Source organism: Hoplias malabaricus, chromosome 12 (assembly GCF_029633855.1).
Source record: "Hoplias malabaricus isolate fHopMal1 chromosome 12, fHopMal1.hap1, whole genome shotgun sequence".
Classification (NCBI taxonomy): Eukaryota; Metazoa; Chordata; class Actinopteri; order Characiformes; family Erythrinidae; genus Hoplias; species Hoplias malabaricus.
In genome coordinates, this window is record NC_089811.1 from 3,223,384 (window position 1) to 3,249,364 (window position 25,981).

At 39.9% G+C, this 25,981-nt stretch overlaps 1 protein-coding gene across 1 annotated transcript in view; it reads right to left on the reverse strand.

Annotated features, from left to right (window-relative positions):
* The window catches only part of ttn.2 (titin, tandem duplicate 2), a 173,622-nt gene that overhangs the window by 41,464 nt on the left and 106,177 nt on the right, over window positions 1–25,981 (reverse strand). The window contains exons 120-171 of the mRNA XM_066641306.1: window positions 25,395–25,919; window positions 24,986–25,288; window positions 24,589–24,888; window positions 24,182–24,478; window positions 23,797–24,081; window positions 23,363–23,656; window positions 22,968–23,267; window positions 22,571–22,879; window positions 22,271–22,470; window positions 21,758–22,187; window positions 21,358–21,666; window positions 21,092–21,273; window positions 20,867–20,996; window positions 20,490–20,789; window positions 20,085–20,402; window positions 19,702–19,998; window positions 19,243–19,542; window positions 18,829–19,143; window positions 18,588–18,736; window positions 18,315–18,465; window positions 16,818–17,099; window positions 16,388–16,690; window positions 15,969–16,274; window positions 15,602–15,883; window positions 15,196–15,495; window positions 14,800–15,099; window positions 14,408–14,716; window positions 14,028–14,309; window positions 13,120–13,419; window positions 12,736–13,029; window positions 9,680–12,634; window positions 9,225–9,560; window positions 8,848–9,132; window positions 8,163–8,462; window positions 7,743–8,045; window positions 7,350–7,625; window positions 6,956–7,255; window positions 6,479–6,781; window positions 5,980–6,279; window positions 5,595–5,882; window positions 4,973–5,275; window positions 4,527–4,829; window positions 4,137–4,442; window positions 3,765–4,052; window positions 3,377–3,667; window positions 2,971–3,258; window positions 2,250–2,837; window positions 1,812–1,916; window positions 1,525–1,722; window positions 1,143–1,439; window positions 459–1,046; window positions 66–368 (exon numbers count right to left, since the gene is read on the reverse strand). Coding sequence (XP_066497403.1) covers window positions 66–368; window positions 459–1,046; window positions 1,143–1,439; window positions 1,525–1,722; window positions 1,812–1,916; window positions 2,250–2,837; window positions 2,971–3,258; window positions 3,377–3,667; window positions 3,765–4,052; window positions 4,137–4,442; window positions 4,527–4,829; window positions 4,973–5,275; window positions 5,595–5,882; window positions 5,980–6,279; window positions 6,479–6,781; window positions 6,956–7,255; window positions 7,350–7,625; window positions 7,743–8,045; window positions 8,163–8,462; window positions 8,848–9,132; window positions 9,225–9,560; window positions 9,680–12,634; window positions 12,736–13,029; window positions 13,120–13,419; window positions 14,028–14,309; window positions 14,408–14,716; window positions 14,800–15,099; window positions 15,196–15,495; window positions 15,602–15,883; window positions 15,969–16,274; window positions 16,388–16,690; window positions 16,818–17,099; window positions 18,315–18,465; window positions 18,588–18,736; window positions 18,829–19,143; window positions 19,243–19,542; window positions 19,702–19,998; window positions 20,085–20,402; window positions 20,490–20,789; window positions 20,867–20,996; window positions 21,092–21,273; window positions 21,358–21,666; window positions 21,758–22,187; window positions 22,271–22,470; window positions 22,571–22,879; window positions 22,968–23,267; window positions 23,363–23,656; window positions 23,797–24,081; window positions 24,182–24,478; window positions 24,589–24,888; window positions 24,986–25,288; window positions 25,395–25,919 — 18,156 coding nt within the window. The remainder of the gene's footprint in view (window positions 1–65; window positions 369–458; window positions 1,047–1,142; window positions 1,440–1,524; window positions 1,723–1,811; window positions 1,917–2,249; window positions 2,838–2,970; window positions 3,259–3,376; window positions 3,668–3,764; window positions 4,053–4,136; window positions 4,443–4,526; window positions 4,830–4,972; window positions 5,276–5,594; window positions 5,883–5,979; window positions 6,280–6,478; window positions 6,782–6,955; window positions 7,256–7,349; window positions 7,626–7,742; window positions 8,046–8,162; window positions 8,463–8,847; window positions 9,133–9,224; window positions 9,561–9,679; window positions 12,635–12,735; window positions 13,030–13,119; window positions 13,420–14,027; window positions 14,310–14,407; window positions 14,717–14,799; window positions 15,100–15,195; window positions 15,496–15,601; window positions 15,884–15,968; window positions 16,275–16,387; window positions 16,691–16,817; window positions 17,100–18,314; window positions 18,466–18,587; window positions 18,737–18,828; window positions 19,144–19,242; window positions 19,543–19,701; window positions 19,999–20,084; window positions 20,403–20,489; window positions 20,790–20,866; window positions 20,997–21,091; window positions 21,274–21,357; window positions 21,667–21,757; window positions 22,188–22,270; window positions 22,471–22,570; window positions 22,880–22,967; window positions 23,268–23,362; window positions 23,657–23,796; window positions 24,082–24,181; window positions 24,479–24,588; window positions 24,889–24,985; window positions 25,289–25,394; window positions 25,920–25,981) is intronic.

Sequence of the window (25,981 nt, forward strand, 5' to 3'; positions counted from 1 at the left end):
ATATAAAAGTGAGACCCTTATTAGAAAGCACATTGCATTTAATCAGATATGTTTAATTTACTTACATGTGATATCCTTTGTCAACACTGGTAGTGATGACTCACTAGGCTCTCCAAAACCAGCTTTGTTCTCCGCAGTTACACGGAATTCATACTCCACTCCTTCAGTAAGGCCTGAAACTTTGTAGCGCAGATCAGAGATGGTTTTCTTTGATGCTCTAACCCATCTCAAACCCCTCCTCTCTTTTCTCTCAACACTGTATCCCCGAATGTCACTTCCTCCATCAGAAACTGGCCTTTTCCATGAAATGGTTACAGCATTTTTACTGACATTATCAATTTCAGGCTTTGATGGTGGCCCAGGTGGACCTGTAATACATTAAAATAATAAAGCATCTGTAGTAACATATCAGAACACAACTATAAACTTAACACAGATGAACAAAAGCTTAAACTTACCAAAGCTGTCCACCATTTTGACTGGATCAGACTGGGTTGCGTCACCAATACCATATTGATTCACAGCTAAAACACGGAAAATGTATTCATTGCCTTTAATCAATTTGTGGGCAACGTAACGACAATCCATTACATCCTCAGCCAGCTTTGTCCAAAGGAGGCGGCTAGTTTCCCTTTTTTCAAGAATGTACGATTTGATAGCACAGCCTCCATCTTCTTCTGGTGGTAACCATGTCAGTGTGCACTTTTCAGCTGACACACTGCTAGCTTCAATAGGACCTGGAGGACCAGGTACATCAAGGATTTTCACTTTCACTTTTTCTTCTTTAACTCCAAATGGATTGCTTGCAGTAAGGGTGTACTCTCCAGTGTTCTTTCTAGAGGCATATTTGATTGATATAGTTGATGTTGTGGGAGTATTTGTAATCTGGACAATATCTGATGTCTTCAATTCTTTTCCTCCCATAGACCATACAACTATTGGTGGGGGCTTGCCAAGAATACTTGAAGCACAGATCACAATTGTTTCTCCAGCCTTGACAGTGACACCATCTTTCATTTCAGGATCAATGGTAATAGATGGAGGTTCTGTACAAAAAGAGTAATTGATTACAAACTTGTTGATATTATTTATTTTAGTATATAATATTATGAAATTAGATTTATTAATTGAGAAAAACCTACCATATTCATCTTTGCAGGTCAGAGTATCAGTTTGCTCTGAGGGAGCACTGATGGCAGCTGCTGCATTCTTTGCTCTAATTCTGAAATTATACATGCAGCCTTCTGCTAAATCTGTTACTGTGAAAGCACAGCTGTGGATGTTGACATGATTGGCCTTTGTCCAGGCCTTTCCTGGATGCTCTAGTTTTTCAACAATATAGCCAGTCAGCTTGTGGCCTCCATCATACTTAGGTGCAGTCCAGATTAGAGTTACACTGTTCCTTGTAATGCTGATCACATCAGGTTTGCCAGGAGGATCTGTGGAATTTAGATAAATAAAAATATATAATGAGCATTATGTTGGATGATAAAAAACAAACAAAACAACACAAAACAGCCTTACCAATTGGATCGAGTGCAACAAGTGCTTCAGTGGGTTTGCTTGGTTTTCCAAGTCCAGCCATGTTTATTGCAATCACTCTGAATTCATACTCAAGACCTTCAACTATGCCAGTCACTCTGCACTCCTTTACTCTCAAAGGTGTCTTGCTAGCTCTCTTCCACAATAAGCTGTTCCTGTCTTTGAATTCCACATGATATCCTGAAATGAAAATGAAAATTGATTAATTAGCATGATCTTATGTATTCAGGAATTTAAAATATACTAAAATTTTGCAGCAGAAAAGTTGCCTGTTATAGCAGAGCCTCCGGTGTCCTTTGGATCAGACCATGAAACAATGGCAGACTCATGGCGAATACTCAGGACCTGCGGTGGAGCTGGTGCCTCTGGAGCATCTTTTGGGGAAAGAAAGGAATACTTATATCACACAAAAAATGATGTACTCTAGTTATCACCCTTGTAGAATATAGACTGTTTTCTATTCTCTCTACAGTCAATATCACTTATTTAAACCTAAATTAGTTACAAGTTTGGGAAAGGCATAAGATGATTTCCTACTGAAAAGTGAAAATATCTTTACTATATATATATATATATATATATATATCTTCACTATATATTCTTGCAAATAACTTATTTCTCTAAACACTAAAATTTAAAAGGTATTTGTATTTTTTTTTAATTCCAGAAAATGATGCAATTTTAATCAATGCTCTTTGAACACTCACTGAAAGGATGTTTAGCTATAACTGGGTCGGATTTGAGGAACTCTCCAATCCCGTATTTGTTTTCAGCACACACTCTGAATATGTACTCTGTTCCCTCATGGAGCCTTGTGACCCTGAGAATGTTCTTCTGAATGGCTGAAGCAACTGTGGCCCACTTATTACTTGTAGAATGTCTCTTTTCAAGGATGTAGTTAGTAATTTCTGATCCACCATCATCCTTGGGAGGGGCCCACTCCAGAGTGATTCCATCAGCTGTGATTTCATCAAACTTGAAGGGACCTGTGCAAATTCCAGGCTTTCCAACCACCTTGATGTCAACAGTGCATTCCTTTGTTCCTGCAGTGTTTTTCAAAGTGATAGTGTATTTGTCAGCATCACCTCTCTGGCAGTCACGTATAAGCAATGTTGTATTTGTTGCTGTAGATTCAACAGAGATTCTTCCACTATCTCCTAAAGTAACACCACTCTTCTTCCACAAAACTGCTGGGACAGGAATTCCAGTAATGGGGATAATGAGGCGAACAGTGCTTCCTTCCTTTGCCACATAAGAAGAGTCTGGCAAGCCTTTAAGGTCACAATCAGGTAGAACTGCAAAAGCATTAGAGAAATATTCTGATTTGAATGTGAATAGAACATATCATGCAATTCAACCAACACATATTAAAATAAATAATTTGATAGAGATCTGATAACATTAAAATCTAGTAATAATGACACATACCAACTTGATCCTTAGCCAAAAGTGTGAGTTCGACTGGGGGTCCTTCAGAAGATTCATTGAAAGCTTTGACTCTAAATGCATACTCCTTTCCTTCCTGTAAGTCTCTTACTGTGTGATGCATGAGCTTGGACCTCATTAGCTGTTTCCATTTGTCTTCACCTTCACTGATCTCTAGTGCATAGGCAACAATATGACTTCCACCATCACTGATGGGCTTCTTCCAAATAAGAGTGCAGGAATCCTTGGTGACCATTTCAGGCTTGAAGTCTGTTACTGGTCCAGGTTGCTCTGCAAAATAGCGATTATTTTATTTTAATTGAAGTTGTGTATATTGTAATCTGAACAGGAAATCAAATTACAGTATTATTTATAGTCCAAGTTTAGCCCAAAAAGAAACTGCACTTACCTGAGGCTATCACTGGTCCAGGTGTCTCACAGCCCTCACCAATACCATACACATTTTCAGCTGAAACTCTGAAACAGTAGGGTTTTCTGGCTTCTAAATTAGTAATTCTGAATGATGTTTTCGGGCATTCAGGAGCAACGCAGGTCCATGCCTTCCTCTCTGCCAGACGCTTTTCAACAACATAGCTCTTTACTGGACTTCCTCCATCAATTTGTGGAGGATACCAAGTGATGGAAGCATGATTCTTAGAGGTCTCTTTGACAATGAGATTGAGTGGTGGTCCAGGTGTATCTAAACAAAATTTTATTATAATGAGATTATACTGTTACATACATGACAGTTTGAATAATACAGCATTAAAATGATATATTAATTGTGGAAATCTTACCTAAGACTTTGACAACAATAGTGTAGGATTTGGATCCACTGCTGTTCTCAAGTGTTAGTACATATTTTCCAGCATCGTATTTGTTGATGTTCTCACAATATACATATGTATCCCAATCAGTTGTGTTGATAGTAAGGCCTTGCCTCTCCTTCAAGTTGGCATTGACCTTGCTCCATGTAACCTTTGGTGCAGGACGACCTCTAATTGGCACATAAAGTCTCATTGTGACTCCAGCACGCAATACCAGTGCCTTTCTAAGATCAGCATCAAGTTCAGCTTCAGGGGCAACTAAAAGAACATAACAAAACAAAAAGTTAGTAAATTAAAAATAAGCAATCTAAATGTAAACACTAAGCCAAAGTATTCACATACTTAAAATATCCTGCGCCAGATGATTCCCAGGAACTTCACTTGGCTCGCTGTAGCCGATCTTGTTCACAGCAGTCACACGGAATTGATACTCAGTCTTATCTATGAGACCACTCGCAAGAAACTTTGTTGCCTGGAGATTTTTTGGTATATTGCACTTCAACCACTCCTCTGAATCGACTCTCTTTACCTCAACTAAGTAGCCCAAAATTTCACAGCCCCCATCATAGGCAGGCTTAGTCCAGGATAAACTGACTGAGCTGTGTGTAGAATCAACAACCTTGGGGAATGCAGGTGGGCCAGGAGGATCTGTAGTACAAACAAAATAAGCATTTGTTTCAAAAGTGATAAACCATACTGAAAACTGGATTAGACATAAGAAACTTTACTTACACAATGGGTCCAATGCAAGTGCTGCTTTAGAGGCATCACTTGGTTTACCAAGTCCAGCCTTGTTCAGAGCAATAACTCTGAACTCATACTCAGAACCTTCCATAAGACCTCCAGCTTTAATGGTTCTATCAATGACAGGCCTTCTATTTATTTTGGACCAAGCGAGTTCCTGAATTTCACGCTTCTCCACCATGTAACCAAGTATCGGTGCCTTGCCATCATTAGCAGGTGCCTTCCAGCTCACAGTCATATGGTCTTTGGTGATATTGGTAATAACTGGAGGTTCACATGGTCCAGGAACATCTAATGTATGGGAATGTAATGGGAATAACAAAGAAATTACAAAATGGCAATGTATGAGTCTTGAAACATATATATATATATATATATATATATATATATATATAAATTAAACTAAATAAAAATAGGCAACAGAAAATATGTACCAAAAGGATTCTTTGCAATCACAGAGTTAGTGATAATTGGGTCACCAATTCCATATTTGTTCTCAGCACTGATGCGGAACTCATATTCATGGCCCTCAATCAGTCTCTCAACTGAGCAGTCTGTGAGCAGGCCACTAATATTTGAAGTTACTTGAGCCCAGTTAGCTCTGCTTGTCTCTCTTTTATCAATAATATAGTTGGTTATTTCAGCACCACCATCTGAAAAAGGTGGCTCCCATCTCAGTTTAACCCGATCAGCAAAGACTTGGCTGATCTTGACTGATGCTGGTGGTCCAGGTTTGTCTGTGGAAACAAAGTTTTTTTTGTTGTTTTATTTATATATTATTATTATTTTTTTTTTTTTTTGCAAGTTAGTTGTCAATAGCAATTAACATTACAACTAATAAAACTTCTGAAAGGTATGACAGTTTTTGTTTGCACCCACTAAAGATTCAGAACAAAACTTAATAAATAAAATATTATTAAATTAAGAATTAAAAATAAACAACCAGAAAATAAAAACAGAACATACTTAAGAATCAAGAATCAAGATGCCTTATATGATATGTCCTATATAATGTGTCTTGTATGTTATGATAAGAAATCCAAAATATCAACTTACCTAATACTTTTAGTTTAATGTTGCCGGACTTGGTGCCATTTGGGTTCTCAGCAACAATTGTGTATTCCCCAGACTCCTTTCTTGTCACAAAAAACAGTTCTAAGAGGAAGTGATGTCTCTTCTGAGACATCTTTATGCCTTCAACAAGTTTCAAAGGCACACCATCTTTTTTCCATGTAACCTTTGGAAATGGTTTGCCATAAACCTCTGCATCAAGGCAAACATTTGTTCCAGCTTTGACTATGATAAGACTTTTCATTTCAAGACTAATCTCAACCCTCGGTGGAACTGAAAATAGACACAAAAGGAAATAATAAGTTTTAAAGTTTAAAGCTTGCTTATGGTATGGACAAAAATGTAAATGTTGAAAGCAAACAAGATATACCATTCTCTGCAATCACTGTGATGACATCAGACTCTTCTGAAGGCAAGCTGACAGTAACTGCTGTCTTTGCAATGATTCTGAACTTATATTTGGCTCCCTCTTCAAGCCCAGTAACAACATATTCCTCTTTTGGTACATTTTGACTACTTGCATTAATACGAATCCACTTTTCAGTTGGAATCTTTAAACACTCAACATAATAACCAACAAGTCTGCTTCCACCATCATGTTTTGGACGGTTCCAGACAAGAGATACAGAATTCCTTGTTACATCAAGGACCTCAGGTTTCCCAGGTGGATCTAATAAAAAAGTAAATAAAAATTATATTTTCAGATTTAATGATGAAATAAGAAATGTCTTCATATATTATTTTTTCAACAAGAATTGAACATTTAGTTCAATCAAAAAGTAAATCCTTCTCCCAATGAGGTCAAAGTACACAAAGTCCTGACACTGAAGACCAACAGTATATGCACATATCCACACTTGCAAACATACCAACTGGGGTCCTTGCTGTAATGATCTCTGTTGGTATGCTTGGTTTTCCTTGTCCTGCTTTGTTCACAGCAGACACTCTGAATGTATATTCCAGGCCCTCGATGAGGCCATAGCAGGAGTATTCTGTTGCACGAACAAGGGTCTCATTTGCCTTCACCCACAGAATGCTGTTCCTCTCCTTGCGTTCAATTGAGTATCCTATAATAGGGCTGCCACCATCATTTATTGGTTTCTCCCAGGACAAAACAACAAATTCCTTGTTGATTTTGTTGATGCAGCAATTCCTTGGCTCACTAGGTGGATCTATAAGAAAATAACCCAATTAAAACTTAAGCTAAATTTGTGCTAGGTATTCCGATGTGACATTCAGATTTGCTAAAACCTAAAAAATCCTATAAATAAAAACATCAGACATAATAATAATAAAACACAAATACTTTTTTAAATTTCCATCTTTTGCTGTTCCATAACACTTACCAAATGGATGTCTGGCAATCATTTTTTCAGAGTAGATGGGTTCTGAAATTCCAAAGCGATTCTCAGCACGCACTCTGAACCCATACTCTTTGCCAGGGGTGAGCTTTGCCACTCTGCAACTGGTCTTGGTGCATGAGGACACAGCAGGAACCCAATCTCCACGGGTTACATCACATTTCTCAACAATATAGTTAGTTATATTGCTACCACCATCTTCTGTAGGGGAGTTCCATGCAAGGGTACAAGCATCAACATCCACATCAAGGATTTCAAGGGGACCCTCTGGAGGACCAGGTTTGTCTGGTGGAAGCATGAACATTTCAGTTGATGCAATGCACTTGTCATGAAGATTTTTGTACATTTCTGTACATTTTGTTTTGTACAGACTACTTACCTAAAATGATGATTCTAAGGATTTGGTTGACCTTAGAAATGTTGTTTTCAGCAGCAAGGCTGTAGTAACCACTGTCTTTCCTTGTTACATCCTTAATCCTGAGTATGGAAGAGGTCAATGTCTTTTGTACTGACAGACGGTCAGATGTGACCAAATCATCGCTTCCTTTCTTCCATGTTGTGACCGGAACAGGCTTGCCATACACAATTGCTTCAACTTTGAACTTTGTTCCTGCCTTTGCAGTGACCACATCAGGCATTATAATCTTTGGTGCCACTGAAAAAAAGTGTCAAAAAAAGTAGAAATTAGAGGGTGAAACGTAATATGTATAATTTGTAAAGTTGCCAGTTAGAATTTGAATGTCTATAGCAAAAGATATTCTTGAATACATACTTAGCTGATCTTTCACTTCAAAGATTCCTTCGGCCTCTCTTGGTAGACTGCATCCAATGGAGTTTCTAGCAGCAACCCTGAATCTATACTTTGTGTTCTCTTTTAGGCCAACAACAACAATGGTCAAGTCTTTTACAACTGAATAAGCTGTCCATTTGTCTTCAGGCTGCCCAGCCTCCTGATAATCAACAATGTAACCATTGATCTTAGATCCACCATCCCTTAAAGGCTTCAGCCAACCAAGTGTTGCACTGTTCTTAGAAATCTCCAACACATCCATCTTCTTGGGAGGATCAGGTTCACCTTTGTGGTTTAAATGAAAAGTTATAAATTAGCAAATAGAATAATTTTCAAATTTGTTTTATTGTAAATGCTAAAGTTGCATGCTTATTGCACAGCATGCACTAAACAGACACTTACTCTTGGGATCTGTGGCCAGGTAGGATTTTGGAGAGTCCATCGGTACTCCAATACCATACTTGTTTACGGCTGTGACCCTGAAGTAGTATTCAATTCCTGGTGTCATATTTGTGATTTTGAAGCTTGTCTTCTTTAAGTCACTGGTGCAGCTTGTCCAGGTCTTCCTGTCTACTTCACGCTTCTCCACAATATAGTTCAGGATTGGACTGCCCCCATCATTTTCTGGAGGTGACCATGCAAGCTGGCAGGATGTCTTTGTGACATCAGTCGCCTCCAGTCCACCAACAGGTCCAGGGGTATCTAATTAAAGTTACAAAGTGATTAGTGCATGATTATTTTTCATAGACATACATTCACATATATAAGGTGGTAAAGTACAGCAACAGTAATATTCTTGCATAGGTTTATTCACTTTTAAAGGAACACTAGTTAAGATTTGGCATTGTTGCTCCAAGGTTCCCCCTACAATTGAAGAGTTTAATTCACTTTTACAGCACTGTCCAGAGATCATGGAGGAAGTGTTACCCCTTTCTGCAGTGCTGAGCCTGGAGTAGCAATGACAGAGTTTATTCTCCCTATTACAATGGAGCATTCCAGTAAAACTAAATCTGTCAATTTAATGTACAATTTCTACCTAGTGTGCCTTTAATTTATTTTTCAGAGTGTTAAGTGATATTCATCTTACCTAAAACTTTAACACGGACAAATATGGCTTTCTCTCCTGAGGGGTTGGACAGTGTCAGAGAGTATTTTCCAGAATCTTCACGTGTGCTCTCAGGGATCACAAGGAAAGTCATTGTATCAATCTGATCCACATGACCTCTCCTGACAACGTTGTCAATTCCTACACGTCTCCAAGTGACTTTTGGTGCTGGTCTTCCTCTTATTGTAGCGAACAGCCTTATGGGACATCCTGCCCTTACACTGAGACCCTTCCTCAGACTTGCATCAAGGTCAATCTCAGGGATTTCTGTAGAAAACATGTTTTAAAACTTAGTTTTAGATATTGTGTACATATTTGCAGGTAATTGCATAAAATTAATACATTGAAAAACATCTTACCATGAACCTCTTTTGGTACCACTGCATCTTTAAGTCTTGCTGGACGACCCATGCCAACTTGATTTTGAGCAGACACACGGAATTCATATTGCTTCCTCTCATCCAAATTAAGCATTGTGAATTCAGTGAGAACAAGTTGTCCAGTAGTATTACATTTTGCCCAGCCTTCTTCTGGATCTCTCTCTTGTTCGCCTTCCATTTCAATCTTATCCCTCATCTCAACTAAATATCCTATGATTGGTGCACCACCATCATACACTGGCTTGGCCCAGCCAAGTGTAACAGAAGTTTTTGTGCTGTCGACCACTTTCAGGCTTCCAGGTGGACCAGGGGGCTCTAAAATATTTAGAAATATAATTTCAGAAATTATTAAATATTAATATTAAGCATACACTATTATTAAGATCATGTAATGTAAAAAATAAATATAGTGATAAGAATTTGGACATACATACCAATTGGATCTTTAGCAGCAATTGGTCTTGAGGGCTTACTTGGTTCTCCTAACCCAACCTCATTTTCAGCCTTCACACGATACTGATATTCATGGTTAGGAATCAAGTTGGATACTTTCATACGCCTCTCTGTGATGGGGCTCTTTGTAATAGGGACCCATCGGACAGCACGCTTCTCCTTTCTTTCCAGAATGTAGCCAGTAATGGATTTTCCACCATCGTTTTCAGGAGGGGCCCATATAACTGTCATCTCATCCTTGCCAATTTTGGTGACCTCTGGTGGATCAGGTGGACCAGGTCTGTTGAACTGTGTCTTGGCAGTTACGGGTTTGCTCTCCATTGGAGGACCTGTTCCCATCTTGTTCTCTGCCCTAACTCTAAAAACGTACTCATTACCTTCAACAAGGCGAATAACATTACAGTAGTTAGTGACCACTGAGTCGTGGTATGTAGACCAAACCATTCTTCTAGTCTCACATTTTTCAAGAATATAGCTATCAACTTCACAACCGCCATCGTCTTCTGGTGGATCCCACACAACTCTACATTTGTCAGTGGACACTCCTGAAATCCTGACATCTCTGACAGGTCCGGGTATGTCCAGAACGGTTATATTTGCATATGCCGTAAAGGTTCCAGCAGAGTTTGTGGCAGTGATTACATATTTGCCAGTATCAGAACGTTTTGCTTTGGTCATGAGGAACTTTGAATAATCTGGCCCAGTGTCAATGCTGATTCTTGGGTTATCCCCTGTAGTTTTGTCCTTCACCCATTTGACCTCAGGCTGTGGCTTTCCTCTAAGAGCTGCCTCAAGTCTTACTGATTCACCAGCCTTAACCACAATAGCACCTGCAAATTTGAGGTCAATGACTGGTTTTTGAATTTCTTCTTTGACAAGGACATCAGAAGTTCTCACCCAGTCACTTTTGCCCCCATCATTCGTTGTTTGAACCCTAAACTGATAGGTCTGGTTCTCCACACATTTGTGCACCATAAAGAATGTGTCTTTAATTACATTGTCATGTAAGCTTTCCCACTTCTCAGCATCCTTGGCTTTTCTCTCCAGAATGTAGCCTAAATTAGGGCAGCCGCCATCATAATCTGGCCTTCTCCACCTAAGGAAAACATAGTTCTTTCCAACATCAGCAACATGGAACTTCTCTGGCTCACCAGGCTTCTGAAGTGGATCAATCGCAAGAATAGGTGTCTTGGTTTCAGTTCCTGGTCCAGGACCACACTTATTCTCTGCAGTTACACGGAATAAATATTCATGATTCTCCAGGAGTTTTGCCTTTACTTTGCGGTTGGTGCAGTCTGATGAGATCATTGACCATGCCCTGATACTTGGTTCACGGCACTCAACAATGTAATTGGTAATCTCTGTACCTCCATTGTCCTCAGGGGCATCCCAGTTGACCATGCAAGAATTTTTGTTCACATATGTCACTGCAAGATTCCTGCAGTGTCCAGGCCTATCCAGTACATTTACGGTGATAGTGGCTGAGCCTTCGCCGCTGTCATTTACAGCCTTAAGTGTATACTTTCCGTGATCAGCTCTGGTTGCTTCCTTGATGCGCAGATGCACTACTGGGAAATTATTGGTCAAAGTAATTCGTTTATCTTTTTCCACCACTGACTCTCCCTTGGTCCAAGTAATCTCTGGATCAGGTCTTGCTTTCACATACCCAGTGATATTAATATTATGTCCTACACGGACAGTCACATGCGTACGGCAAGCAACATCCATCTCAATTTCTGGAGGGATTAGAATATCTTGAGCAATAACTGACTCTGGGATTTCTCTTGTCTCACCTTCTCCAATCATGTTTACTGCTCTAATGCGGAACCTGTATTCTGTGCCCTCTGTCAGTCCTTTAACTCTATATGCGCACTGTTTAACCAAATCGTCCTTGTTCACTTTCTCCCATTCACCACCAGCTTTCTGGCATTCAATGATATATCCCAATACTGGACTGCCACCATCTCTGTTAGGCTTTATCCAGACTAAATCTGCATAAGTACAACTATAGTCCTTAACTTTAGGATTGACTGGGGGTCCAGGGACTGTGATTGGTCTGCTTGGTTTGGCTGGATCAGAGATAGGTGAAGGTCCACTGAAGCCAGCTCTATTTTCAGCAAAAACTCTAAATTCATAGTCATTGCCCTCAAAAAGTCCAAGCACCCTATATCTGAGTTCCTTGCAAGGTGTCTTGTTCACTCTAATCCATTTGCCACCCTTATGTCTGCGCTCAATGATGTAACCAGTAATAGGACTACCGCCATCATACAGAGGCATTGTCCAGCCAAGAGTGAGTGCGTCTTCAGCAATATCTGATGCAACAGGTTTTCCAGGATGTCCGGGGGCCTCAAACTGGTGCTTTGCCACAGTTGGTGCACTTTCAAGAGGAGCACCAATACCCATTTTATTTTCTGCACGAATTCTCACAACATATTCAACTCCACTCTGCAAACGAGAAATCCTGAGGTTTGTGGCAGTACTGCCAGAGCTAACGCCACCCCAGGTTTCCTTATTCGACTCTCTCTTTTCAACAATGTAATTCATGACAGGGCTTCCACCATCATCTTTGGGGGGTCGCCATTCAATGACCATAGAATCTGGAGTGACCTCAAGCAGGTTAACTGGACCTATTGGTGCAGCTGGAACATCAAGTACAGTGACATTCACAGAAACAGTCTTAGTTCCAGCAGGGTTAGATACTGTGAGAATATAGATTCCAGTGTGGTTTCTTGTGCACTCTGCAATGTTTAGAACAGTTGAAAAATTGTCTGTGTCAATCTTGACGTTTCCTTTACTTCTAATTTCTTCTCCATCAGTGGCCCATTTTGCTGTAGGAACTGGAATGCCCCTCATGATGGCAGGCAGTCTGATAGTGCTTCCTGCCTTCACAATAATTCCTTCAATCAGTTTGGCATCAACTTCAAGAATTGGAGGAACTGCAAATAGAGTAAACATATGCATTTCAAATTTGTAGGATGGGAATAAATTTTTATAAGTATATTTTTATTATTTTATTACATTTCAAAATTAAATTTACCAAGTTTCTCCTGGCAAAGGACAGGCACAGTGGTGTCTGGTCGGCTAAGACCAACTGCATTCTCTGTCTTTACACGGAATCTGTAGGTTTTTCCCTCTTCTAAACCAGTCACATGACACTCAGGAATGCTCACAGTCTTGAACACTATCCAGTCTTTCTCTCCCTCCTCTTGGTACTCAACCAAGAAGCCAGTGATGTCACTTCCTCCAGTTCTATCTGGCCAGTTCCACTTAAGCCATACCTCAGTTTTGTCAACATCTACGTGATGCAGGTCCTTTGGTGGGCCAGGTGGGACTGCAGGAAAATTAATTACATTTTATACCTTGACAACATACCTAAACAAATAAAAGTTCAATTACAAATCAGCTGCATGTTCATACTTACACAGCGGGTTCATTGCCTTAACAGGTTTGGTTGTCTCAACATATTCACTTCTGCCAAACTGATTTTCAGCAGCAACACGGAACATGTATGATGTGCCTTCTATCAAATGCTTGGCTGTCAAGCTTCGCTTTTTAGATGTTGAACAGACAGGTATCCATTGTGTGGAAGCAGTATCTTTCTTCTCTACCACAAAGTTAGTAATACGTGTACCACCATTATCATCTGGATCTTTCCAGGAAAGTTGAGCTGAGTCACTTCTAACATCAGATATCCTCAGATGCTGTATAGGCCCAGGTTTGTCTAGAATAGCACAAAAGGATAAAGGATCTATTAACAATGCAGAGAAAGGTGAAAATTAATATGGCTTTTCTATATGTTAATGGCTCGATGTAGCCATCAGGTATCTGGGAATAAATGAGGTTTTGGGCTAAACCCTTTTGTTTGAAATTTATAAGTTTTATGTTAACACAATTTATCTCTTTTTACATATTGTCACTGTCCGATTTAAAACATGTATATCCATTAGTAGGGTTTTCACTTTTTTACATATATTAAATATGGGCATTAATCTCTGTCTGTTTATAGGAGATAATATCAAAATCACACAGATTCTTTAACATCTCCATTGGCTACTAGACCTGAGATATAATGGGTATAAATTGCATTATATGTGATTTATTTTGTACTGTTACTGCCAGAGAGGTATAGTCGTTTCCTGTTCCTGAAAAGTAAGCTTTTTGGAGGTACATGTTTTTAATAAGACAGCAGTGAGACTTGACAATTGATAGAAATAAATATTTACTCTCTAACTCTAAAAAAGTAAATGTTTCCATAGAAATGGAGGAAAAGAAACTGTACAATAGTAGTTTTTAATTTAGTTGTGTTTAAATAAAACTGGACATGCCTACCTAATACAAGCACAGTGCATGTTGCTGTCTTGGATCCAGCTGGATTTTCAAGGGTAAGGGTGTAGTCTCCACAATCACCACGATTACAATAACGCATCTCAAGCTTGGTTCTTATGCCAGAGGTCTCAATTTCTGTTCTTGGGGGTATATCTGCTTCATTCTTCTTCCATGTGACCTTGGGGAATGGCACACCCTTGATTCCAGCCACAATTTTAATATGGGTTCCTGCTCTGGCTTTAAGCTCACGAGGCATGCCCAATTCCAGCAGCAACTCTGGGGGCTCTTCAGATGAAAAAATACATGACATTAGAACTCACACTACATTTAGACAATGCAGTTCACAATTTTATTATATATTAATGTAAACTGTTCAGAATTACCAAGTCTATCTTGTGCTCGAATAGGCTCAGGAACATATGCAGGCTCAGATTCACCAGCTGCATTGACAGCTTTCACTCTGAACCTATAAAGAGTTCCATCTTCAAGGTTGATCACTTTGAAAGTTGTTTCCTGACAAGAGTCAGGAGTCTGATTAACCTGTAGCCATTCATCAGATCCAGCTTTCTGGTACTCAAGAAGATAGCCATATATTTTGCCTCTTCCACAGTCTTTTGGTGGCTGCCAAGAAAGTGTGATAGAATCCTTTGTGTTGTCGATTCCAATCGGATTTATTGGTGGGCTTGGAACAACTGAGGGAGGAAAAAATAGATTAAAAATCTATATATGCTTATTTTATATTTAATGAAATCAACATAAAAAGCAAATGGCATACCAATAGGATCTTTGGCAAAAACTGGCTTTGATGGTGGGCTAGGGTCTCCAACACCTATAACATTCTCAGCCATGACACGGAACTCATATTCACATCCCTTGAGAAGATCGGGAACCCAGTATTCTGTTTTAGGCAAGATGCGTTCAACAGGGGTCCATCTATTGCACATTGTTTCTCTCTTCTCAATAATGTAGTGTGTAATTGGTTTTCCACCATCCACAGCTGGTGGTTCCCAAGAAATTAGAGCTGTGTCCTTGTAGACTTCTTTCACCAGTGGTGGCAGCGGAGCATCTGGCACCTCTGTTTTCCAGGAAAGTGGAATTAAATAAACACACGTCAGTAAAACAAAGTAAGAAGTTCTGAGTTACTGAAAGATAGTTTTTAATCGTTACTTACTGAAGACATCCTTTGCTTTTTTCTCTGTAGAAAGCAGTGGGTCACTAATGCCATGGATGTTCTGAGCACAGATTCTAATGATGTACTCTCTGCCCTCAATCAGTTTAGGAACTCTACATGTTGTTCTAGTGCAGGATTCAATCACAGGCATCCAGAGATCCCTGTTAGTGTCTCTCTTTTCAACAATATAATTAGAAACTGCACATCCACCATCATCCAGTGGAGGTTTCCAAGAAATGACCATGTGATCCCTGTAGATTTCATCAAAGATAACTGGGCCCTCTGGAGGTTGTGGGCGATCTGAAAATGATAAATATTCCTTGAAATATACTATCCTGCAAAACCACAGGACAAAAAATGCTGTGAAATAAAAATCCCTTAAGAAGAGAAAAGATCAGAAACTCACCAACAACAGTAACAGTGCAGATGCCCTTCTGTGTGCCTGTAGAGTTCTCCACAACCACAGCATACTTGCCACTGTGATCACGTTTAGCTTTCTCGACAGACAAACACAAGGTCTTCTTAGTGCTGGTAAGCAAAATCTCTTCACTACCCTGAAGCTCTTCATCATTTTTGAACCATTTTATGCTTGGGGTCGGTTTCCCTGAGTAGCGACCTTGGAGAGTGAAGGGGTGCCCAACACGAACCAAAATTATGTCGCGGAATTCCAAATCCAGGGTAGGTGGTTCTAAAGCACAATAATAAAATTATGTTCATCATATTCATCTGTATTACTCATGTAGTATTTTTTGCCTTATTATAATGTAACTTACCAAGATACTCCTTGACCGTAATAGGTTTTGTGCTGAAGGATGGTTTGCCTTGGCCAATCTGATTGACAGCACTGACACGGAATTCGTACGTGGAACCCTCTTTGAGACCCTCATGAGTGAATTTACGATCCATCAGCTTGTCATCAGCTCCAATGCGGACAAAGTTGTCCTTTCCAAGCTGCCGAACTTCAAGAACGTAACTTATAACTTCTGCACCACCATCATACTTTGGTGGTCTCCAAGCCAAACTGATTGACTCCTTCTTGACAGCTGTTACATGCAGATCCTCTGGACGTTCAGGAACCGCTGTACACAAATTTAAAAAGCACATATGTATAAAACCATAGGTTCACTTAATAATTGAATGACCAAAAAAAAAGAAAAATAAAATAATCAAAACAAATAATTATCAAACTTACAAATTGGATCCTTAATAAGGACTTCAGATGCTGTTTCAATAAAGGGGCCCCTTCCAATGATGTTTTCAGCAGCAATTCTGAAAAAGTAACCTTTGCCCTCAATGAGACCCTGAACCACTGCATTATGTCTGGTGACAGTGTACGTCACTGAAGTCCAACCTCTTCGGTCAGATTCTCTCTTCTCAATTATGTAATTGGTGATGGCTGACCCACCATTATCTTCAGGTGAATACCAGGTCAATTTGCAGGAGTCAGTTGTAAGGTTTACACCAGAGAAGGGTTGACCCACAGGGCCAGGCACATCTGTGAAGAAAATATAAAACCCAGATTTTAAACCCCATTTTTTATTATTGTAATAATCATATATATATATATATATATATATATATATATATATATATATATATATATATATATATAAATTACTCACCTAACACCTCCACAACTATTGCCTTCTTCCTTTCACCTCCAGCATTCTTGGCATTTAGGGTGTAAATGCCTTGATGTTGTCGTCTACATTTCTTTATTACCAGAGATGAGCTGATGGCAGTAGTTTCGATAACAGCCTCCTTGGGCAATTCACTATCGTCTCTGTTCCATGTAATTTCTGGTGCAGGCTTTCCAGACACATAGGCAATGATGCGGATTACACCTCCTGCATGAACAACAATCTTCTCCTTTACGGTTGCATCCAGGTCCACTTCCGGAGGAACTAGAACAGATGATAAGTAAAAAATATATATATATTTTCTGAGGGAATATGAGCATATATCATTTATACGGTGATTATATAACATATACTTCCAGTCCAAATTCTGATTGACTGAGAGCGAACGCATGAGGAACATCCACTCAGTAAGTATCACCCTGGCAGTCAGGAGATATGAAACATAACATGCTATATGCACAATTATGACCACCACACAACTTGTGAATTCAATATAAATTTAACTGTATTAAACCCATTCATGTTTACTGAGTTGACTTGGAAGAGCATGACATCAGGACAGAAAAACAGTACTATAGGTCTTATATATGGTCTCTGTTAGACCATTTCTACTTCCTGCAACTTCTCCTTTACTGTAAGAGTCCCTTCAAAAAGAGAACAAAAATCTGGGCTTTAAAAATATATATATATATATATATATATATATATATATATATATTGAATACACAAAAACAGATTTTGTTCATATTTGAGTGATTATGCCACATTAATGGAGTTTAACCTTTGCACACATATTGTCTAGCAACATCGCATGCTACTAAAGGAATACATTGTGCACAGGAAGAACAGTATAGAACAGTCAAAGTTTTTTCCTCGTGGTGCCAAAAACACCCTTCCCCATGATAAAATTGCAGTAAAGCATGGCCTCTTTATTACTTTATCCCATAATCCAAAATATAGATTTTTGACAGTAGAAGATTTAGTTTGAGTTTGTATTTTTTAACTAAGTTTGACAATTAATTGGAAGTGCTTCAGTACTATTTTTGAATTCTTTTAACTTCTAATCTCAGTGAAAGATTTTTATGTGAAACCTTCATTCATTCATTATTTGTAACCCTTATCCAGTTCAGGGTCGCAGTGGGTCCAGAGCCTACCTGGAATCATTGGACGCAAGGCAGGAATACACCCTGGAGGGGGCGCCAGTCCTTCACAGGGCAACACAGACACACACACACATTCACTCACGCCAATCCACCTACCAACGTGTGTTTTTGGACTGTGGGAGGAAACCGGAGCATCCGGAGGAAACCCACGCGGACACGGGGAGAACACACCAACTCCTCACAAACAGTCACCCGGAGCGGGAATCGAACCCACAACCTCCAGGTCCCTGGAGCTGTGTGACTACGACACTACCTGCTGCGCCACCATGCCGCCCTTATGTGAAACACTTTTTTTAAATTACTAGTTTGTTCTTACTTGTCCTATCCTTGACTTCAATCACTTCAGTAACTTCTCCAGGTTCACCAACGCCAGCGGTATTCACTGCTCTCACTCTGAATCTGTAAAGTCCCATCTCCTTCAGTCCAGGCACAACAAATTTGGTGCCTCTAATCTCCTTGTCTTTGGCCTAAAACACAAAGTCAATAATCCCACTGAATTTATATGGGGTCAAAAAATGCAATTTTTAAAAAAATAAAACTTGACATCACTATATTTATTTTAATGGGACAAATTAATGAAATGTGGTACCTTTTCCCATTCTTCCTTTCCTTCTTCTTTGTATTCAACAAAGTAGCCTGTGATCTTAGATCCACCATCAATCAGTGGAGGAATCCATTCAAGATCAACAGTTGACTTTGTGCAGTCTGTTACTTTTGGAATTGGTGGCCCTGGAGGCACTGTAACATTAATAAAGATGAATAGAAAAGTGAAACAGTTGCAGTAAGTAATAAGCACATTTCAACAATGCAACAAATATATTGCACAATACCAATTGGGTCTCTGCAAAGAGCAGGATCTGATGGCAGACTTGGAAGTCCACATCCAGCAGCATTGATGGCAATAACACGGAATTGATAGGTAGCTCCCTCCAAAAGTCCAGTCACAATGTGGGAGACACTAAGTGGCCTGATTCTGATTGGATCGCGGTTCACTTTAGTCCAGCGCTTGCCTGTAGTTTCCTTGCGCTCCAGCCAATAGCCAGTAACTGGAGACCCACCGTCATACTCTGGCTCCTCCCATTCAACAGTCATAGATTCAAGTGAGATTTCAGAGACAGTAGGTTTGTCACATTGACCTGGAACCGCTGTTGAACACAAGAATACATTGTTAGAACAAGAGCAATTTAAAATAATATTCCTATATTAGCAAAGGCAGTGCTGCTGAACAAACTGGTAATGCTTACTGAATAAGTTCCTTGCTTTCTCAGGTTCACTGTAGAGTGGGGGTCCAACTCCATATTTGTTTTGAGCCATAATGCGGAATTCATATTCATGCCCTTCGGTGAGTCTCTGAACAGTGTATGCACATTCCTTTGGATCATTGGAAACATGGACCCATGTCTTTCTGTTCTCCTCACGTTTCTCAATGACATAATTTGTGATCTTGGAACCACCATCATCTGTAGGTGGATTCCAGGAGAGTCCAATCCTTTCAGCGAACACCTCCCCAAACTTGACAGGTCCAACGGGTGGGCCTGGTCGTCCTACAAATGACAAAAATGTGAATTATATAAAGTAGTACACACATCTGTGTTTGTGTTTGATTAGAGTTGTGCAGGGTGGCAGATTTCCAGGACCAGGATGGAGCAGCCCTGCTGTAAACTGATATTTCAATGAAACTGAAAAAAAAAATAGATCTTTACCCAAAATTGTAAGTTTGATGTCTTTGGATGCCTTGCCAAGGCTGTTAGTAGCTGTGAGTGTATACACAGCACTATCAGCTCTCTTGGATTGCTGAATCAGCAAAGTACATTTGTCATCAGACACCAGCTTATTGATATGCTGGTCATAATGCAGATCAGTCTTCTCATCAGGTTTGTCAAGTGGAGCTTTCTGCCAAACCAAGGATGGGAATGGACATCCCTGAATCCTGGCAATTATGTTGACATCAAAAGTTTCGGCACCCTCCAGATGTTCTCTAAGCTCAATATTTGGAGGACCTGAAAAAAAAATGTTGGTCATAAGGGAGTATTGCATTTGCTTGAGCGCAAATAAATGTGCAATTGTGAAATGGCAAGATACTCACAGGTTTGGTCTTTAATTATTATGGGTCCCACAGTAACAGAAGGTCTGCTTGGGCCAGCTTCATTCACTGCTTTGACACGGAACTCATATTCCCCACCCTCTTTAAGGTCTTCAACAATGAATGTAGTCTCCTCCACATCCCTCTTATTACACTGTTTCCAAGTCTCCTTTTGTGGGCCACTGGTGTCCCAGCTCAGCCTCTCAATAATGTAGTGTGTTACTGGTGCACCACCATCATTTTTAGGAGGCACCCATGTTAGAGTCACAGTGTTCTTGGTGACAAGGTTGACCTTGACCTTAGTTGGAGGGTCAGGGGGATCTTGAAATAGACAATACAAAACAGACAATTAATTTAGGAACATAATTTTTAAGGAAATCACATGAACTGTTTTAACTCAGGACTTACGGATTGGATCTCTTGCCCTTGCTGGCTCTGTAGTTTCAGTGAACGGCCCCTTTCCAAGACGATTTTCAGCAGAAACTCGGAACAGGTATTCTTGGCCTTCAAGGAGGTCAGGCACCACATATGCCATGTTGGCACAGGCTGGATTTACCGTTGTCCAGGCCTTTCCTGATACAGCCTTCTTTTCAATGAAGTAACTTTTGATTCTCTCTCCACCATCAGTGTCTGGCAGTTTCCAGATAATTCTCATTGTGGATCTGGTAATGTCAGTAACTTTAAGCTCCTTAGGTGGCCCAGGGACATCTGTAAAATGTTGCATGTGTTATGTTCATTGTCCCATTTTACAATCTTATATTTTTATTTTAACAAAATCAACTCACCAAGTACAATGACTCGGATATTAATATGTTTCTGTCCAGTTTTGTTTTTTGCTGTAACAGTGTATCTGCCTGAGTGTCCTCTCAAGCTTGAAGGAATGGTTACCACAGATGTGGTGTCAGTACATTCCACCTAAAATAAAAAAAATGTAGTTGAAATGTATAAATAAATAAATAAACAAATAAAGATTTGGAAAACAAAAACTTTTCAGATAATGATTTTGGTACCTGTGAATCTACTGGGAGAGTGTGAATACGATCTTTTGTCTCTGTCTTGGCTTTGCCATCAAAGTCCCATGTAACTTTAGGAACGGGACGTCCAATAACAGTTACTGGGATTTTGATGGGTGTTCCAGCACGGATGTTTAGTAACTCCTCAGCAGTCATATCCAAAAATAGCTTTGGCTCAGCTGTAGAATTAAACAAAATCACCATGTCAAAAAATGTGTTTGAAAACAAAAAAACTTACAGCCTAGAATAAGCTGGAAACTTACTGTGAATATCTTCCAAAAGAACCTCCGTGGTCCTAGGACTTGGTTCAGACTCTCCAATTTCATTGACGGCAATGATCCTAAATCTGTACCTCTTCAGCTCCTGGAGGTTTGGAACGGTAAACATAGTAGTAGGATGCAGATTATCTGCATCATTGACCCTGGCCCACTCAGATGTACCCTCAGGTTGCATCTCAATAATGTATCCCTTAATGGGCCTTCCACCATCTTTAGCTGGTGGGACCCATGACAATGTGACACTACGTTTGGTTTTGTCAGCAATTTCTGGTGCAGCTGGCATGCTGGGTGGTGCTGTAATACACAAATATACAATGAATATTTCCTGATACTTTACACAACTGATGTAATATCTATATAAATATATAGTGATAATTTAACTTACTGATAGGTTCATCAGCAAAGGCAGAATCAGAGACAGCACTAGGAGGTCCAACTCCAGAAGAATTGCAAGCCATTGCACGGAATTCATATTCAAGTCCCTCTATGAGACGCGTGACATGTAAGTCCCAGCCTTTCATGCCACGTTTGGTCACGAGGCTTTTGTTTACTTTAGCCCAGTGAGAAGTGCCCTTCTCACGCTTCTCCAGCCAGTAGCCAATGATTGGAGACCCACCACTGTCCATAGGAGGCTCCCATGTCACTAGCATATGAGTTTTGGAGTGCTCTGCGATGGTAACTTTTTCAGGTGGACCAGGCAGAGCAAATGGATCTTTGATTTGCACTTCTTCTGTTTCACAGGCATCACTTATTCCATACTTATTTTCAGCTTTGACTCTAAACTTATACTTGCCACCTGTTTCAAGATCCCAAACCTAGGAGATATAAAATAGTAGATTAATTCAAGAGTTGTGTAGATTAATTAATGATACTAATATTCTGCTCAAAATTTCCTTACCCCAATTTTTTTCTCTATGATATTGTTAGTAACCAGGACCCATTCAGCCTTCTCTACATCCTCAACATTAAGGTCTTTCTTCTCCACAATGTAGTTAGTAAGCTCTGTGCCTCCAGTATCGAGTGGGGCATCCCATGTCAGACGGCAAGATTCGGCCAGGATATTTGACACAGCCATGTTTCTTGGTGGAGTTGGCCGATCTGATAAAATATAAGAAATATTATTTAACACCAGCTCCCTATGAATGAAAGCAACATTAGATGAACTAAATGACTAAGCATACCAAAAACCTGTACTTACCCAGCACCTCCACTGTCATTGAATGACTGAGAGTTCCTAGAAAATTTGAGGCAGTCACAGTGTACGTTCCCTTGTCCAGTCTTGCAACAGCTGGGATGGTGAATGTTGTGTGTTCTTTCTCTCTATTGATCACTTTGGTATCTATCAGCATTTTCTCAGTGGATTTTGGAATGACAACATCATCCTTCAACCATTCAATCTTTGGCAATGGAAGACCTGTTACTTCAGCAGGCATTTCAACTGGCTCATTCTTGCGCACCCTGATCAAATCACCTTTGAAATGCTTTAACATGTGCAAAGATGGAGGAACTGTAAAGAGAATGAAAGAAAGAAGAAAGAAAGTGAGTATTTAAACTAAAGTGTTTCTATCGATAAGGCAAACTAGGACCAGACCAACCTTCATCATCCTGAATTACAACCATCACAGGTAGGGAAGGTTCACTTTCTCCCAGGCTGTTAACTGCCTTTGCACGGAACTCATACGTGTGCAGCTCATCTAGGTTCTCTGCAGTCAGAGTCAAATCAGTACACAGCTCTTCGTTTACGCGCTGGAAAGCAGGGTGATCTTGGCGCCTCTTCTCAATGATGTAACCAAGGATTGGACTGCCACCATCATTGCGAGGTGGTCTCCAGGTAAACGTAACAGAAGAACATGTTCTCTCAGAGTAATGGAACTTCTCAGGGGAGGTTGGTGGAGCTGACATAAATAATTAAAAATAAACATTACATGTGTACATTTTGATGTTGTAGTTGTATTAGTTGAAAAAAAAATCATGAAAATCATATTAGTACCTTGTGGATCCACTGCAAGAATAGGCCCAATATCAACTGGCTGTCCACAACCATACTTGTTCTTGGCTACTACTCTGAACATGTATTCCTGTCCCTCAAGAATGCCACCAATCTCACATTTAGATGCAACGGTTTCTATAGGCTGTCTCCATGTATGCATCTTTGGTTCTCTCCTTTCAACAATGAAACCAGTCAGATCACTGCCACCATCATCATCAGGATCTGACCAGTTCAGGATTATCATCTTTCTGTTTGTTACCACAGGTTTGAGCTCAAGGACAGGGCCGGGGACATCTGAACAAAAGATTTTTGAGGCGTTGAATTAAAAACTGAAATGAGTTAATACTTTAGGCTAAAATAAATAACAGTTTAAGCAAAATAAACATATCAGGATTTTGGACGAACGGTTTTAATTACAGCAAAACAATTCTCACCCATAACAATAACATTGGTCCAAGCCGACTTGATACCACTTGGGTTTGCTGCACTGATCTGGTATCTGCCACTGTCACATCTTTGTGCATTTGGAACGATAACGATGCTATCTTGTCCAACTTCTTTAATTTCCACACGTTTCTTGTCAGGGGCACGATCATCCTTTGTCCATGTAAGTGATGGTTTAGGTCTACCTGTAACACGGGCTGGGATCGTCAGCACCTCTCCAGCTCGTACAATGTAATCGGTTTTCATCATAACACCAAGGTCAATTACAGGCATCACTGTAGGAACAAATTAACAACATATATTAAAGCCCAGCCTTTAAAATACAAGTGTGTGCTTTTATTTTTTTAAGAAATAGCTATGGTTTGAGAACTGTACCTGCAGGGTTCTTCACAATGACTGCATCTGTGACACCAGGAGCACCTTCACCAGCAGAGTTGATTGCGATAACACGGATCATGTATTTAGCTTTCTCTCTGACACCGAACACAGTGAATTTCAGGTTCTTACAGGGTCTCTCTGTGGCTCGAGACCAGTCATTGGTGCCAACCAAGAGTTTCTCAACTTGGTAACCAAAAATATCTGCACCACCATTGTCTGCAGGAGGCTCCCATTCAACTTCTATTGAATGGTCGGTGGTATCAGCAATGTGTGGAATTGGTGGACCTGGTGGCACTAACAAAAAAAAGGAAATTTATTTAGAACTGTACACATCTCTAACAGGTATAGCTCTATATACCTAAATGTTAAAGATTATCTAGTGAAATACAGTGTCATTAACTTACCGATTTGAGACTGTGCTGTCTTTGGCTCAGATGGTGGACTGAATTTTCCCCGACCAGCCACATTCTCAGCACAGACCCTGAAGATGTATGTCAAGCCTTCCAAGATGCCCTCCACTTTTAGTTCCAGTTCATTAACAATCTCACGATTAACTCTTGCCCAGTGTGTACTATTAATTTCTCGTTTCTCCACCCAGTATCCTTGGATTGGGCTACCATTGTCCTTGGGTTCAGTCCAAGTGACAACCATGCTCTGGGATGTGACCTCTACAATTTCAGGCTTCTCAGGTGCATCTGGAGGATCTGAAATGTTACAAATGTTAGGAAATTTCAGTAATTTATACATGATGACAAATGCAAGTATGACTTCAATTATGTAAAATGCATGGATATTAATTACCAAATGGATTCTTGGCAATGACTGGTTTAGAGATGCCAGGTTTTCCAGCACCAAATCTGTTCTCAGCAGTGACACGGAAAATGTACTCCTTTTTCTCAATAAGTTTGGTAACTGGGTATCTGCAGCCTTTAAGAGTTGATGTCACAGTAACCCATCCAAGCTCAATCTTGGTGTTGTCTTTTCTCTCCAATACGTAATTAAGGATCTCACTTCCACCATCATCTACAGGAGGATCCCACTTACAAATAAGAGAATCCTTCCTGACTTCCTCAAATCTGATATTAACAGGGGGTCCAGGAGTATCTAAAATATAGAATCCAGGAATCAAACAATTCAGTCTGTGCTCGATACAATTTCAGGGCTTTTTTATTTCAACTGAAATGTATGTATGAACAGGAATTTAACTTACCAAGAACATTGACCACACAGGTGGCAGAGGCAACACCATGATCATTCTCTACCTTTATCGTGAATACTCCATGATCGCCTCTGATAACGTCTTTGACAACAATGTTGGATTCACCCGTTCTTGAGTTATCAATAGTTAGACGCTCATTCAATGTTGGATGGTATTCCTCCTCCTCTGGTTCTTCGGGTTCCTCTACCTCTTTTTCTTTCTCCTTCTTCTCCTCCTCCTTTTTCTCCTTATCCTCTTCTGGCTTTTCCTCCTCTTTCTTCTCTTTGTCTTCTTCTTTCTTTTCTTCTGGCTTTTCTTTTTCCTCCTCCTTCTTCTCTGGCTCTTTTTCCTTCTTCTTCTTAATAGGTCTCTCTGGTCTCTTCCTCAGTGCCTCTGGCCTGATGGTTGCTTTGTCCCTCATCCAGGTTATTTCTGGGTAAGGAAATCCAGATATGTAGGCAGTCAATCGAATCTCTTCACCTTTCTTAACATTTAAACCTGTTTGCAGACTGCCACTGAGGAACACTTTTGGACGATCTAAGAAAAGAGAGAGAGAACACGTTGTAATTGTAATTAAAATACAGGTAGGAGATATTATT